Raw genomic sequence first — 13,564 nt, 5'->3', positions numbered from 1 at the left:
ATTATTATTTGATGTAAGTAATAAGGATAAGTGATAAGGACTTGTGAGTTTGAAGATAATTAAAGATTGTCATTAGCTTCGTCCTAATACCATGCAATTATTCAAACGTAATGACACCTGATGTTTAGAGAAGATGCAGGCCAAAGAGTTGTGCAATATCTCCATATCACCCTTAGTTATAGCACCGTTTTCCACCCAATGGTCAACAGATAATCACATGTCTCTTATAACGGAGAGGGGTGTACACGTGTTTGTAAGTTGACAGTCAAACTCGACGCTTCTTTGTACAGGCAGTCGTCAGTTATAATTTCTAATATTTGTTGTCTTTTCACAGGAACTAATGCCCGCTCCAACAAGCCAATACCCAAATGTTAATTTTGCACGATCATTTGTTAATCCATCAGAAATATTACCGGCGCAAAAGTTTGAGGAAGAAGTTGATTCAATACTATGGAATTTAGAAAAGCGAGAGTTATACTTGTTGCTTATGGAGGAAGCACTTACTCCAACCATAAATGGGGCCAAAGATTTGGAGCCAAAGATAACAAGCCTAGCGTGGTCACCCTGGTGTTTGATGAATCCTAACAAATGTTTACTTGCTACTGTTACCTCCGCTGGGGCTATTGATATCCTGTTCGAAGTATCAAGGAATTGGTATTCCGCTTGTGATCTCTCCAAAGTCTGGTTTAACGAAATTTGCAAAGAATCTGAAGATACTGAAGCAAAATTGAAAAAAGCTTCACCTGCTGAGCTCAGAAAATATCTCAGAGGCCTTCAGGCCACAGCAATCACCTGGAGTGAATTATACAAATCTGAAAAAAATTATTTTGCTTATCTGGTCACTGCATACCGCAATTCAGAAATAGCTGTCTGGTGTGTACCTGCGATATCTTGCACTACCTGGGAGTTAAAACCTTCCATTGTTTTCAAGACCAGCGTTAGCTGTAAGACGAAAATAAATACAATGAAGTGGGTTTCACTGGATAAAAAAGTCCTCATCATTTTGGGATATTTTGATGGCAATGTGGATGGCATCATAATAGATTTTGTCGATGATAATTTGGGGAATCATAAGATGACCAAGTATTGGGCTAATACAGATCATATCCCCGTTAATTGCATCAATATCTGGAAAACTGCAGAACACGGAACACAGGTCGTCATCTGCAAGGGATTTTTTTTGTGCACTTTTCGATTATTGTCTGATGGTACTGTTCAAGATATTGAGGTTGTACAAGTTCCAGGCTTCTCTATAACAGGTACGTACTACAATTCAATATACCTTATAAAACCACAAATGAGGTATAAGAACCAATATGAACCCTTTTTTTTTCTTCTGTAGGTTTGGTAGAATTGAGCAGCAGTCAGCTGATGATTACGACCCAAGACGGTGGCTTATTCACCATTGGTTTTCAAAATAAACAATTGGTATATAATAATGTAACACATAGTCTGCCATGCTCTAATGTGCAATACTTGGGACTCGTATGTTCTCTGAATAAATGTCTATTCTTCAATATAACAAGTCCCAATGTTATGCATGATCATTTAATTAGCCGAGAGCCGAGTACAGTGTGTATATTTAAAATCGAGGGCAGCAAATGGAACCCTATTCAATTGCTGCGGAACAACAATACGAATTCGTTGACAAAACATTGGGATTGTCTAGAGATGATTCGGGTCCAAGCACTCAGGTCTCAAGATTTGGACGACATATTACCAACGATTCCAGACAATTTAGACAAATTATCCAACTATGAACTTCGCCTTGCCATGTGCACATCCGCAATCGCAGAAACTTTAGAGAAAAAGAAAGTTCCGCGAAAAAGTACTAGTATTTCAGAAGAAGTATCGGATGCTCGTCCCCTGATTTTTCTGCGCCTAGCGTCTGATCGTCTTGTCGAATTGGGTTCTAGAAAAGAGCTATCGGATAAACAACGCCTTTCCGCAAGCTTACTGCGTTCATACATTGAAGTATATTTAGCTGGAGAAGAAGAAGAGGAGAGCGAAACTCCATCGGTGCGAGAGGCAAAGAAGGCATTAAGTTTGACAAGTCATCTAAGCTCTGTTGAACCTGAAGCTTGCGATATTTGTGGAGAAATTATTACAGAACTTTCATGGAAAACTACGAGCTGTCCATCAGGCCATAAGTTACCCAGATGCGCGGTAACTCTTCTTCAAATATCCATGGTGAACTATCGAACTTGCCCAATATGCAAACATGTGTTACATCCCTGCTTGGATGAGGAGTACAATGAGCCGCTTTGCCCATGTTGTGAAATACCAGCTTTATATGATAGCCGCGTACTCGATACCAAAAGAAAATCCAAATTGCCAGTACGGAATTTATCCAAGCGTCAGGTTTCAACTTCGCAACAGACAAAATCCCAGGGAGCTGATCTACAGGATGAGAATAAAGAGGAATTTTAGAACTCTGTTGAGTTTCAGTAATTCCAAAGTTATTTTTTTTATAGATAGAAGTGTGCCTGAAATTATTTTGTACAAATTTATGACATTAAAGTTTTGGAAAACAACACTTGAGTTGTAGGTTGAATATCCTGTTTTCTATTCACAATAGATCCAAACATTTAGTCAAGTATTGAACAAACTTATTGTCAGATGCGTTGCCATGAAACCAATACAAACAATCTTCTAGCTTCATTTCACTGAAGTGAGAACACGATTGACAAAAGTATGAATAGTTTTTCGTTCCCAAGTGGATGGTGACAGCAGTTCAATTCATCTTTTCAAATAAAAAACCGTTTCAGTACAATTATAGAATGTGTATCCTACGTTCGATGAAATTACAGGGTATACAAAGATAAAAGGCCTGGCAATGTCTACCGTACTAATTACAAATCATACTGAAAATATCACCAATCTGATCCCAAAAATTGTTGAAGAACCTGTCAAAAGTCCCAGGTAAGTTATTGAAGAAACTAGCATTCCAGTTGAAAGTGCTGACATTTTGGCTGCAATATATTCAGAATTTAAAAAAGTGCTACATACAACCCTTCCTGATTAGATATCGTTCAAAATACCATGCAAAACCAGCTGTCAGTAGAGCAGCCGACTTGAGAAAGACAGGAATTGTTGAAGAGCCAAAAGAAATTAAAAAATTCGAGCATCGTACATTTGGTGTGGCATGTGTACCACAAACTCCACCCACTGAGTTTCTGAAAAAGAAAAGTCGAATACAACCACCAAGACCTGATATAAAACATGTACATTACAAGCGTCCCGGATATCCACAGTCCCTCCCAGCTTGGGTAGCAGTAAAACGTCTGCCTAAAAAAGATATTCCCGATCTACCACAAGATCCAGTTCAAACAGCTCGCAAGAATTTCAGGCAACAAAACATCATAAATGTTAAAAGATCACGACCCAAACAACCCCGGAAACGGTATGTGGATACTAGATATGGCTCCACATACGATCTGGAACCTAGTGGTCTACTGCCTATTTACATTCACAGGAAGGTACTTTGAACCATTTATAAGCCACTGCTATGATAAGCCAAGGCCAAAAAATTATGTACATATCATTTCGTTATAGGATTATGGACAAATCCCCAAATTTGTATCAAAAACTATCAAACACTCTGCCAAGAAAGAGCCTGAAGCAAAAGATCCTCAGCCTCTTTGTCGTTACGTCACCGCACCTGAACGAGAAGCTCTTCTCCAAGTAAGGCCATTAAGTCATTATGGAATACTTCCAGTCAATAAGCTTTCCACATTCCAAAATCATAATACTATAAATAATTGAACATCCAAAATATTGTTAATACTCACGTTCAAGGGGATGAAGAAAAAGTGGGAAGAATTGGAAAAAGAGTTTCAATGTCTACCATTTGTGATTGATACGCTGCCCAGAGTTACCAGAAAGACTCAAATGGAGGAGGCCTTGAAGCAGCTGGAAAAAGATATTGACATTATAGAAAGACATCCTTACATATACGTCTACAGTGACAGTGAGGAAGACTGATGCTGTGGACTCATAATTGTCTAGAGTTGACTTTAAACAATAAAAATTAATGGACTTACGCCAGCATAATTAAATGCAATGTCATAGGTGACAAAAATTGAACCAGAGTAATGATACATTGGAATTTTCAGTCATCATCCAACGTTTTTTTGGTCATAATGAGAGCCACTTATACAAAAAATGTTTATCTCATTGAGGAAATACATGTTTAGTGTTGGCGTACAATAATGAATCTACTACAACTTTTTGTTTTACTAAATACCAAATTTCTTTATTACGATATTGAGTTTATTAAAAAAAAGAATTCATTTCTATGCAACTCATGAAGCTAAGGTATTTTGAGGTAATATTTTATTCCATCCTCCACATACGATAATTACGTGTCCGTATAACTTGTATTGTGATGTTGCGCTTCAGGCTGCGCTCCTAATTTGTAATACTCAAATAAATACAAATTTATTTCTATTTGCCTATTATTTCGTCAATAAGATTACCATATCAAAACCATGGTATTATTTGACCAGAAACATGACAAGATCCCAACAATAGTTGGAATTATGAGATGCAACTTTAACAATTATGATGGGAAGAAATTGGATAAAAAATTTGAATCACATAATCAACATGGCATTATTAATGAAAACGAATAATCAGACCATAAGTTTTGATAAGCTATTTCATTCCAACAATCAAATATGATTCTGACAGTATTCTTCACTATTGAGAAAAGAGCTGAGCCAATGGAATTCCTGTAGCTTTAGGCCAAAGGTATATACAACAAAAATAGGTATGTATTATTAAATTAACTGAATAAATAAGATAATCTTCCAATGGTCTGGTTACAAGAAGAATAAGCTCAGTATTTTCCATAATAATGTGAAGGATTTTTAATGATCTCGCACTAAACGTGAATCATTCGACTATTATATATCGGAAAAGAGACCAATCAAAAAAACTAAGCTTGTAAGTCTGAGTGTCGCAGGGTCGAACGTTGTACATCTGAACAAGTTCAAAGAAAGCCTTTCAAGATCTATGCAGAACAAAAAAGACCTGGAAATACAGTCTAAATCTTTGTTCTCTCGCAGCATGTCATATTCAGTTAATCGTTGCATAAAGTTGCATCTTGCCTAAAACTAACAACAAATATCCAGTCTTGTCCCGTTTAGACACATGTACAGTTTCTGTGAGTTTGTCACTATTTCTGATTAAACTCACTTTCACGGTACATCATCGTATCTCAACAACTTTTTTGATCATGTATTTTTGAGTGAATAGTTTTTTTCCTCTAGCCTTTGAAAGTATCTGGATGCCTGTTCAACAATTGATGCAATTGTGATAAACCATACACTGACTCAGAAACTACGAAGAAAATTACATTTAATTACCTATTCACGAACTTTTAAAAATCGATTTCGATAATAACGAGTGCATTTACATTTCAAGCTCACTGGGCAAAAGAATAAAGAAAAGAGATCTAAATCAAATAATTTTTCACATGGATAATCTCTATATGTATACTACTAAATGAACACGTTAAGCATGCAAAAACTTATCGGGAAATTGCCCAAAAATATTCGTTGAATTTTTTTATGACAAATAATAAGATGACCTTAGTAAGTAAGCCCTAAATATCATAAAAACTAACTTTTTCGTCGACGCGTCACACAATTTTTTTTTTATAATGAGAATATTATTAACCGTTTATACACGATATGCTTACGGTGTATCACTATCTTTACGTTATCCACTTTTGCATAGGTGAATTTCAAGACATTCACTCTCTTTCAATTACTTTTACGTTCTATCCGAGAAAAGTACTGTGCTATTAAGTAAAGCTCTTATTTTTAAGTCGTTTCTTAAAACTCGTCAATGTTCACAACTAAATGTTAATATTTTATGATTAATGAACGATGATGAAACAAGAAAATTAATAGCTTGTAAATGCACTCTTCGGCATTCTAAACAAGAGAAAAAAAAAAGGAGCAGAAAAATACTATTTCAATTTAATACTAAAATATTCTGTTTCACAACAAACATTCTGCCAACTAATTTGGGTTCTCACATTCAGCTCAGGGCGACCTGTATGATTATATGAGAAATCATACTGATACTATTTTTGTACAAAACCTTCATCGTAACCAACAATAATTCCAATTTTTTCAGAAGACAACTGGAATCCTTTGTCATGGTCTTACAATAATTGAATTTGTTATACTATTCGGTAGTTCGTCATCATATTCGCAGATATGTGATGTATCTGAATCTGTTTCTGCATCTGTAACATAACATGATACATTCATAACACATAAAAAATTTTATCGATAAATTTTACGTACGTTATTCTTAAGCTACTAGAATTTTACAAATCCAAATATTAGTTCAAAAGAAGAAATATATCATAAATTCAAATAAAATTTATCGTTGTATGCATAGCTGTGCATATTAAAAACACGTTTACTTTAAAGATTACCCTGAAGATATGAGTACGTCACTGTTTCCCAATTATTTGCAAATATCTACCCCTGTTATTTAACCATCCGAACGAATTGGAAATGAGTATTTCGAAATTTGAGAAGATATTGAGTTCATACCACAGTAAGATGCTCTACGGATAGTTATTACTTCCGAAAAAAATCCGGTTTAAAACAAAACGGAATTGAAAAAATTCATTTTGGAAAATTGGCCAGGAGTTGAAGTTACAATTGACCAAATAAATTTGCCCACAGGTGACCATGAGGAGACGAAACGAAGAAACTAACGGTAAAAATTTAGTGTTAATATCACATCACATTCTGATCATTGAAATCGACTTGAATGGCATACGAAACGTGAATATTGTAGAATGGGTCAAATCAGGGACAAAATTGGAGTCTATCAAACGAAAAAACGAACAGAGTTCATCTGTGCGCAGTCTTGAAATTAAATAAAGAGATTAAACTGTCCTTGATTCACCTTGTCCTACGGATTCACTGTGTTATCAAACTATTAGTAGGATGCAACATGCATTCAAAGCGCACTATGGATCATTAGACTATTATGACTGACAATAAGAGCAAGATAACATAATGAAGTTTAGGATGGGGGAAGAAAATTCAACTTCAATAAGTATGGAACTAAATTATCCTTGGAATGAAGAATGACATCTTTGTGTGCGACTTTAGAACGATTATTTTTACCATGCAGCGATACTTGTCCATGTAAAATATACGCCTTAGTACTCAAATACAAACTGTGTGATGACAGAGTATCTTACACTGTGAAAATGCTCCCAAATATTGACACTATAATGTATGATGATTATAAGAAATAGGAAATGTAACTATCTTTCCATGGCACTACTACATTATAGCACCAACGATTATGAGGCACACATACCTTTCACATCCATAAAATTTTGGCTGTGTTTTTGAGGGGAATTTCACTACACAGTGATGTTATACGAAATACGTATATAAAATAGAGAAAACTAATCTATCTTGGGAAATAAAGATGACACGTACGTACGTCTGTCCATTAATAACACTAACAATAAACACATAACATTGATCTCCCATGTCGACCTGCCAGTAACTCTCCTGGTCCATAAAATTCAATAATTGAAAATGAATAGTATTTGTAAATCAATGTTTGAAAATATACAAGCTGAGGCATCTCAAATTCTGTGTAAGAAGCATTTACCACATTATGCAAATATATATTTTTCTTAGCATGCTACCCATCATTCTGTGTGATAATGTATGAATTGTAATCCTAATTGTAAAAATCTACTCCAAGTTTTCAGAGCTGTATCAAAACATGAGACTATATTCTTCGAGGTATTTATATGTAATCGAATCTGAAAATTGAAAATTAAACAAATTGAAAGAACTAAAAAAATATGAAAATAAAAATAAGAAATGATAATAGATCAAATGCGTAATGGGTAATCAATTAATATCAAGTACTCATCAAAATGAAGAACCACGTCTAGAATGAACAGATATTTTTCGTAAAGTCTAACAAAACGCGATCAATGAAATTACCGAGTAAATGGAAGTCAAATTGATTGCCGCATTATCACATAAGGCGTAATGAAATCATGAAAATAAATTATATACCAGGTATACAGCGCACTACCGGATTGGGGGGGGGCCTTCTGATGATCTATAAACGCGTTGATTCTGCCTGCCCATTATTCTTAGTGTCTAGATTTTTTTCTGTAATAAAGATGTTTGTATGTTACATAAAATGTTACATGCATGTACCAAATTAGATCAAATAATGTTGAATTAGAAATGCACAACCAAATAACAAAAAATTATTTTTGTCACTTATTCAACAATAAATAAAAGCGAAACATTACACTTGTGCGTCACAGGCTCAACTTGGCTTCACACGCACCAGTGAGAAGTTTTATATTTTTTTCAATCATCCAAACAAGGCAGATATTGTTTTACCATGTTTCGATTCAAGTGAAAAGAACCCAGAGGTACATGAATAAATTTTAATCAGAAAATCAAGTTTCTTGTCCAAAGCTTTACTTTCTGTACAAATGATGTCAGAATTTTTTGAATGATACGGAATTTCGTTCAAAAATAAAATTAGGCAAATGCCTGTGAAGCGGTTGTTGAATTTGTAACTTGTGAAATTAGCAAAAAATAAATTTCCAATAAAATAAATGAATTTTCCCATTCACAAATAATACAGAACAATATACTTAGAAAAGGCATGAAGGAACCCAGTACATCATCCACCAGTACAAGAATACAACAAGCCATTTAATCAATTTTTATACAAGCATAAATATAGTATAAGCTGAAAAAAATTATCTGAGCAGGACTATAGCTGCTCTCTTATGTATCAATCAGGTTGCATTCACCAACAAAAAACATGCCATTAAAAATTGCTTGGATTTCCAAAATCCCATGGAAAGTTATCAAAAATATCATCGAAAGTATTAGAGTCAAGATCATCGAATAATAAGCAAACATTAGACTGATGGTAGTGGCAAAAAACTGAAAAGCATTGAATGGTGTGAAAAAAAAAGGACACAGAATATACATATTTTGTATGCTGGAATATAAAATAATAATTGAAAAATTGAGGCAATTTATTACATGAGCTTAGACTACCCAAGTCTTTCATAAAAAAGAATGTTTCGAAGTTCTACTGTAGCAATTGAAGATCTGTCCTACTTAACAAGTAAAGCACCATGTTAGTGAGATTTTTTGAACACTTTTTGTGGTGTCAATACAAAAATAGGTGGGGCATACCTTGTAGGTCAAGGCCTGGTGTACGCATGTTCGGTTGAGAACGGACTGCTACTTTTAGAATGTAGGTATTGATAATATAAATACAATTGGGAACATAGCAGTGTAGGCTAAAAATAAAATCATGAAGTGATATACGGTTTAAATTACGTAACAGAAGCAAATGCAAATTAGGTATTCCGCTGGCTAATATCGTTACAAATTGTATAATATGCTGAATAGTCAAGTTTTAATATCTGAGAGGGGGTATGGCGCTTGACGTGTTAAATACTAAAAAACAGAAGAGGAAAAAAAATTATGTACGTGTATTATACGTGTACATATGTATATAGCACTGTAACTCTACCTGTGTCAGACAGCTGTGTGAGATTTTGATAACTGCAAACTTGCAACCAGTTCGTGTACTGTGCAAAAACAAATTAATGTTTAACAAAAAACGAGACGTATGCTAATTAAATGCAAAAATAAAAATGAAATTCAATGCGGACAAACAGTGGTTCTCCTTTGTATTCCTGACATGATAAATTGAAATTATAACAAAACAAGTAATTTATTTCATATTCCAACTTATTCAGATGATTGTAAATCGGGAGGTGGAAAAGTCTGTGGGCTTTTTTCATGGTAGACATTTAGGAAGCACACCAAAGACAGTTTTTGGTTTAGAAAAGTAGAACTATGGCAAACGAATAACTTGGAAATTCTTATTGTATATATTCGGTACTACTCTATTCGCATGTCAAACACGGGTCAGCAGTTACACACAAGAATATGTTATTCAGGACTTCAATTTCATATATTATGCAGCATGGATATTTCTAAAGAACGATCTCGACGATTCGAACATTGTGTAGAAAAAAAGAACGGAGTGCATGATCTTAATTCTGCAAGCTTGTGAGTGAGAATCGAAGCGTGGTCAACGGTGCGTGACTTATTGTTAGAGTCGATTTCAAGTATCGAAGCTTGTAATAATACCCGTCAGTTTTCCGAATTTTTAGCACTCATTTTTTTGATCGGATTTCAATGTAAATAGTCAACCAGAATTCGTGCAGGCTCTTGCAGTAGCCCAGAATTATAGCGTGTATTAATTGGCGATGAGTTTGTTATACAGTTTGTAAAAACGCCATTCATAGAGGAAACAGAATTAGAAGTAAACGCTCACTCAAGTACTCAAATTGTTAACATATATCACACATATCTCAACCTGAAACTGTACATGAAGTACTTTTTTGGCAGTTCAACTAATAGCTTAAAGGTCTGAAGTATTGATAGAGCAATAATCTGGTCCTAGATTCTATTTTCATAACGCATAAATTTGAAGATAAGTGATTCTCGAAGATGTCAAAGTAATTCAATCAATATGATATCCAATGTATGAAGGTTTGACGTACTCACCTGCGATTGACAGATCAACTATAGCCTTGTCTCTCTGTATATAAAGAGCTGTGATGAAGAAGAAGAGTCCACCGATGACTTCGATAAATGTTGTTAAGAACAGCGAATATTGTAGACTACGAAACGTAGTGAGTGGATCATCTATGGTAGAATTTTGACTGGGCAGTGGCTCATGTATATTTGTGTCTGGTGACAACGCCGCTTTCAATGCTTCGGAAATCTAAACATATCGAAGAATTATCACACGTGAAGATCTAGATCTCAATGCAAAAATCATGCAATTTATTGCATGTAAAACTATTCTTTTGATCTCCCTTTATGAAATTATTTCTAATCGTCTCAAATCAGAAGCCGTATTCATAAATGTAATACTTACCACACCGACGATGTACGGACTTCCTGCATCTCCTAACGCGTGAGCTACTAAAATTTGGAAGGCTTCAGCAGTCGATCTTCTGGTTGGGATGACAACATACTATAAAAATGCAAGGAAAATTCCTTTTAGAATTTGCAAATATATATATATTTTCGAAAAAACTAGGATCGAAAACATCTAATTTTTGTCACAACAAAATTCGCTACGTTTGATCAATTGGATGTTTTTGTGAGTTGCCTCAATACGAAATTGGATAATTATTATTAAAAGATGAACAATAACTTACCAACAACATATCCGCTACAATCGACCAATTGAGATTCAACGCAAGTTGCCCAAAAAATATAAGGACATAACAAACAACTGAGTTTTTGCTGGCAGCTATAGCTGCAAAGAAGAGCAAAGGAGCACTCAAAATTAAACCAACAGCACATATCAGTGGATCAGCTTGTGGACAAGCTACCCTCAGTCGTTGTGCCAAATACGAGCCAAGCGGAACTCCTATCACGCCAGCTACCATGGCTATCAAGCCAAATTTGTAGGAAACACTGAAGAAACGAATCATAGTCCACAATGAGTCGATATTCATCAAAATATAGTTCATACAAAGGGAGAAAAAAACTCACTCGTTTAACGTGGTATTTTCGCCGTTAGGCTGCAATTGGAAACCTAAATGTATAAACGTAGGCCCCCACCATGCCAATGCTCCAGCAACGAACGAGACGCAGGTAAATCCTGCAGTGGAGAGCATGAAGCTTGGACTGAAAATAAAATTTTGACTGATATTTATTCAACTCAACAAAATATAAATTTCTATTACTTATCATAATTTCATAAAATATGCATGCAGAACGATATGGAAATAATCAGCTTACTTTTTGCACAATGATTTGATATCATCAGACCATGATGTGCTGTGAATGTGGCCTCCACCTTCTCTTTCACCTCTAACTGGATCTTGAACCACAACTAGAAGTAGAAAAACGGCCAGCACTCCGAGTACCGGGGTGACTCTCAATCCCCAATGCCAGGAACCAGCTATTCGCGCCGTTTCACTACCTGTTATATATCCCAAGCCACTGGAAGATTCAGGATACAATCACTAAATACCATGCAATTTGTCCCCATATTTATAGTGGATTGTCATACTGATTTTATGAGGGAGAAAAATCAAACACTCACCTTCCAACCGGTATGGCAAAATAGAATAGGGCAAGCATTTTCGACCGCACATCTTTAACAAATAAATCACTTATGATCGTTGGAGCTATCGTTGAGTAACTGGCTTCGCCGATACCTACAAACGTTCGAAAAACGAGAAACCATCCAAACGTCTGAAACAGAGATTATTCTAGCTGATTAAATTTGGTTCAGATATTAGTCATATGATTTACTGCATTTAGGATCTTAGATTTACCCTCATATAAGAGCCAATGAAGGTAGTAAGGCACCAAAGGAATACTCCAAAACTCATGATGAGTTTTCGATTATATCTATCACCAAGGTACCCAAATAAAGGTGCAAAAATCATGTAACTGATAATAAACACCGTTTGTAGTAAACCACCATCATCATTCCCAATCTTGAATTCATCTTTAATATCTGTCAAAATTCCTACAGAAAAAAGGAAGAAATCAAAAATAAAAATATATTAATATGTCGTAAATGCTTCATAAGACAAATGTAGAACATTGACTCAACATCTTTCGACATGAATTAAGAATTCCATCTATTTATAAAAAAATGGTAATAACAAATTTTGATTATAAAATATCTATTTCCAACATTAATTGAACATACAAGATAAAAACATGCTGTAATTATGTTACTGACATACTCTAAATTATTCTGCAATTCTTATATGGATGAATTATAATATTGATTGTAACTTGTGGTAAACAAGAGGTATCGTGAGACGTTTGATAAGAGAAAAAACTAGTCCCCCACCAGTAATCTGTGGATACTGTTATAATGACCAATGGCATGAGAATAAATTAATTTTCCTCTTTTGGTCTATTACCATCCTGGATCATGAGGGGTTATTATTAGTCAAATTAACCTCACTTAAACCAATTAGATGAAGGATGTAAAGTGAAGATTGAAAATCAGATGCAGTGACGGAGAACATTGCCTTGATATTTATTGATTGAATTTGGGTATCTATTCGACATTATCACGAATACTATCAGCCAAGCTTATCAGAAATCAGAGATTCTTAAATTTCAAGATAACTTACAGTCTAATCAAATAACGATGTTCATAGATGCGTCTTTGTATACCTACCAGCTATTGTAAATCTGTCCATATAGTTGATTAAGTTGACATAACACAAAACTATGACAGTTAACCATTCTCGAACTGTGATGACCCTCTGAACCGGCGAATTCCGTTTTGTGGGAACTGCCAAGGGAGTTTCATTCTCTTCACCAGCCATCAAATGCTGATGGGACAGGTTTGAAGGTAACCTTGTAGTTTCCATAATAAATCACTTGTTTATTAGAAAAAAAAAGAATATTTAAGCTGAGTTATTCATGAAGTTGACCAGTGTGCACTTAAAATAATG

General features: G+C 34.9%; 3 protein-coding genes across 12 annotated transcripts; 2 read left to right on the top strand and 1 right to left on the bottom strand.

Annotated features, from left to right (window-relative positions):
* Window positions 1-111: 111 nt before the first annotated feature.
* On the top strand, window positions 112-3,022 carry LOC105690074. The gene is made up of 3 exons (XM_012407586.3): window positions 112-253; window positions 335-1,259; window positions 1,343-3,022. Exons 1-3 carry the CDS (start codon window positions 134-136, stop codon window positions 2,428-2,430), a joined length of 2,133 nt encoding a protein of 710 aa, XP_012263009.2. The 5' UTR covers window positions 112-133; the 3' UTR covers window positions 2,431-3,022.
* On the top strand, window positions 2,886-4,244 carry LOC105689250 (enkurin; the record flags this gene model as incomplete). The annotated part of the gene is made up of 3 exons (XM_048652166.1): window positions 2,886-3,479; window positions 3,556-3,684; window positions 3,799-4,244. Coding segments are annotated over 3 exons (909 nt in total), but the record flags the coding sequence as incomplete, so codon positions are not given.
* On the bottom strand, window positions 3,481-13,488 carry LOC105689720 (protein spinster). Of its 10 annotated transcripts, none has more exons than XR_007277558.1 (11): window positions 13,285-13,488; window positions 12,419-12,615; window positions 12,184-12,335; window positions 11,877-12,080; window positions 11,628-11,762; window positions 11,288-11,549; window positions 11,002-11,100; window positions 10,626-10,845; window positions 9,237-9,637; window positions 8,082-8,180; window positions 3,481-3,912 (listed from the first exon to the last, which is right to left on the bottom strand). XR_007277558.1 is itself a non-coding variant. In XM_048652552.1 (10 exons), exons 1-9 carry the CDS (start codon window positions 13,478-13,480, stop codon window positions 8,128-8,130), a joined length of 1,518 nt encoding a protein of 505 aa, XP_048508509.1. In that variant the 5' UTR covers window positions 13,481-13,488; the 3' UTR covers window positions 3,481-3,912; window positions 8,082-8,127. The 10 variants fall into 10 exon arrangements, 4 of the variants coding, with proteins under 4 accessions (XP_048508509.1, XP_012262388.2, XP_012262381.2 ...); XR_007277560.1 differs by having other exon boundaries at window positions 9,580-9,637; XR_007277559.1 differs by lacking the exon at window positions 3,481-3,912 and adding an exon at window positions 6,146-6,259.
* Between the last annotated feature and the right edge of the window lie 76 nt (window positions 13,489-13,564).

Source organism: Athalia rosae, chromosome 3 (assembly GCF_917208135.1).
Source record: "Athalia rosae chromosome 3, iyAthRosa1.1, whole genome shotgun sequence".
NCBI lineage: Eukaryota > Metazoa > Arthropoda > Insecta > Hymenoptera > Athaliidae > Athalia > Athalia rosae.
This window is presented reverse-complemented; position numbering and strand designations above follow the sequence as displayed.

Excerpts from the sequence above, each read along its gene's own strand:
- LOC105690074 (XM_012407586.3), top strand. The coding sequence starts at position 134 with ATGCAGGCCAAAGAGTTGTGCAATATCTCCATATCACCCTTAGTTATA. Across the intron at positions 254-334 it reads AGAGGGGTGTACACGTGTTT|GAACTAATGCCCGCTCCAAC; the intron begins GTAAGTTGACAG and ends GTCTTTTCACAG. Across the intron at positions 1,260-1,342 it reads TCCAGGCTTCTCTATAACAG|GTTTGGTAGAATTGAGCAGC; the intron begins GTACGTACTACA and ends TTTCTTCTGTAG.
- LOC105689720 (XM_012406958.3), bottom strand. The coding sequence starts at position 13,480 with ATGGAAACTACAAGGTTACCTTCAAACCTGTCCCATCAGCATTTGATG. Across the intron at positions 12,336-12,418 it reads TCATTGGCTCTTATATGAGG|ACGTTTGGATGGTTTCTCGT; the intron begins GTAAATCTAAGA and ends TCTCTGTTTCAG. Across the intron at positions 10,846-11,001 it reads GTCCGTACATCGTCGGTGTG|ATTTCCGAAGCATTGAAAGC; the intron begins GTAAGTATTACA and ends CGATATGTTTAG.